Raw genomic sequence first — 2454 nt, 5'->3', positions numbered from 1 at the left:
CTTCAGCCCAGTCAGAGTCTGTGTCCCGGACAGGTGTGCCGCAACTCTGTGAACCTTTCTCCACGGCGAAGCTGTCCATGGAGTAGCTGTTGAGGCTTGTTCACCAGCTCTTGAGGAGGCAGGAAGTTGATGCCAGACTTGCGCTGTCTCTCTAAAGATCCTGATTTCTCTTTGAGGCTTCTTTAAAAAACTGAAGGTTTTTGTCATTAGTTTAGGCGACTTAAGGAAGGCGTAGGAGTCTTTCCCTGCCATGGCACCGCAGGCGTCGTCACTGGAGCTCTGGCCGTCTGTTGCCTGTGCGCCGGACGTTTCACCTCGCCAGTACGCCCGATGGCCAAACGTCTGTTGCTGTTGCTGCTGCTGTTGCTGCTGCTGCTGCGGCGGCGTATCCGGTGTTGAGATGTCTGCTAATGAGCTGTCGGTACTGGGAGTCCGCTGAGTCTGGAGAGAGAATTGTCGATGAAGTCTGAATGGCACCTTAGAGTGAGGCGATATTTGTATGTCCTCTTTGCCAGAACCCTTGAAGAAAAAAAATTTTTGGGTCGTGGTATCATGGGAGACCTGCTGGGCGACACACCGAACAGTGATCTGGCCTTCTGTTTCGAACATTTTGGGCGATGCTGACCGACTAGACTGACGTTCAGGTCCAACTTTTTTCCTTACTCGAGGTAAAGTGCCAATAGCTTGTACCAGGGCCACGTCGGCGCTGCCTAAGGTGGTCATGTCATCATACCCGGAGGGGTCCACGTCCAGCATACTGTCTGTTGAGTGAGATTTACTCTGGAACGAAAGGCCAAATATTTTCTTCAAAGTCCCTGATTTAGAAGGCCTCCTCGGCCCCAGGGTCAGGGGAGAAGGACTTAGGTCGTCGTGGTGGTAATGGCGGAGGCTTCGACTTTTCCTGAAAGCTGTAACTCCTCTTGATGTCTCTACGACACTTGTCCAGCTCCTCGTAATCGTGTTCCTTCTCCTGTTGGTTAGCGGTGCTGAGAGGCTTCAGCACGTCAACGATCTCCTCGTACACTGTGCAGGTCTTGGGCATGGTAGGGCGCTCCGACATTCTCCTGTAGTCGTCGTGTTTGTCGACAACTTCCTTGTAGGACTCCGACATGGTCCCTCTGAGCTGTCTTGTTTTCTGTCTGTCTTTATGCGCGGCACAAGTCACATTAAGGTTCTTAGCGAAGAAAGACTTCCTGACCCGGGCACTCTGTAAGCACCAGGCCCCTACTTTGGTATCTACATCAGGCTCCTCTTCTAACGCGCTCATGCCGCGTCTACCCTCCTGCTTCCCGTCAGTGCAGGGAGAGTCCGTCTTCCTGCTGTCTTCCCCTTCTACAGTAGTGTCACGCGCGTCCTCCTTCAGACACGCTCTGACTCCTGAATCTAAAGAATCGGACTTGGTGACAAAACGACGGGTGGAGTTGTCCGACATGTAACGTCCACCGTCGCAGTGCGTCGAGGGTGACGCCGAGAGTCGCACTCCAGAGTCTGTAGAGCGATAGGAGTTATAGGAACCAGAGGAGGACGTGCGGTCCTTGGGCAAGTCTGTTTGGCGGAGGTCGGCGTCTTCAAGGTCGTCATCTCGAGACTCCAGCTCCTCGTCGGTCTCGTCAAGGCAGAGCAAAGGTTGGTCTCACTCATGGAGCGGCGGCGTGAGTGGCCCAGCAGGCGGCCAGGCAGGGGAGGCTCTCCGCGGATCTCTTCGGCCAGGTTACACTGACTACTGCTGAGGCGCGGCGGCGTGTGCACGTTACACAGAGGCTGTAGTTCATGTATCTGTGCCAGGTCGATCACGGAGGTCGACTTGCGCATCTTAGGCGGGTCTGGCAGCCGTGGGGGCAGTACCACCACGGAGCTGAGGGCACCGGAGAGCTCGGAGAGATCACTGATGAGGGAGACTTCGTCGGCGGCAGAGGCGGAGATGAGTTCTGACACAGCCTCGTGCAGGCCCTCCAGCAGGGCGCTGAGCTCCGGGAGAAAGAAGTGAGGCACGCCTCCCCGCACGGGTGACACCCGCCGAACACAACCAATCAACACCTCACATTACCAGCCAGGTGCACGGAGGCTTCAGCCCAACTCACTGAGGTTATGTTGAAGTTAAGGTACCTCCTGTACTACTCCTCCTCCACCATCATCCTGTTCTCTCCCTCCTCCCACCATCACCCCTCCTGTACTACTCCCTCCTCCCATCCACCCCCTCCACCTCTACCTCCTCCACCATCACCCCTCTGTACTACCTCCTCCCACCATCACCCCTCCTGTTCCCTCCTCCACATCACCCCTCACTTCTCCCTCCTCCCACCATCACCCCTCGTATTTCTCCTCCTCCCACCTCCACCCCTCCAGCTACTACTCCCTCCTCCCACCCATCACCCCTCCTGTACTACTCTCCTCCCCATCACCCCTCCAGTACTACTCCCTCCTCCACCATCACCCCTCTGTACTACTCCCTCC

General features: G+C 56.2%; 1 protein-coding gene across 1 annotated transcript; it reads right to left on the bottom strand.

Annotated features, from left to right (window-relative positions):
• Positions 1 to 1381: 1381 nt before the first annotated feature.
• On the bottom strand, positions 1382 to 1975 carry LOC121877378 (the record flags this gene model as incomplete). The annotated part of the gene is given in 1 exon segment (XM_042383115.1): positions 1382 to 1975. A coding segment is annotated over 1 exon segment (592 nt), but the record flags the coding sequence as incomplete, so codon positions are not given.
• Between the last annotated feature and the right edge of the window lie 479 nt (positions 1976 to 2454).

Source organism: Homarus americanus, unplaced genomic scaffold (assembly GCF_018991925.1).
Source record: "Homarus americanus isolate GMGI-L3 unplaced genomic scaffold, GMGI_Hamer_2.0 scaffold367, whole genome shotgun sequence".
NCBI lineage: Eukaryota > Metazoa > Arthropoda > Malacostraca > Decapoda > Nephropidae > Homarus > Homarus americanus.
This window is presented reverse-complemented; position numbering and strand designations above follow the sequence as displayed.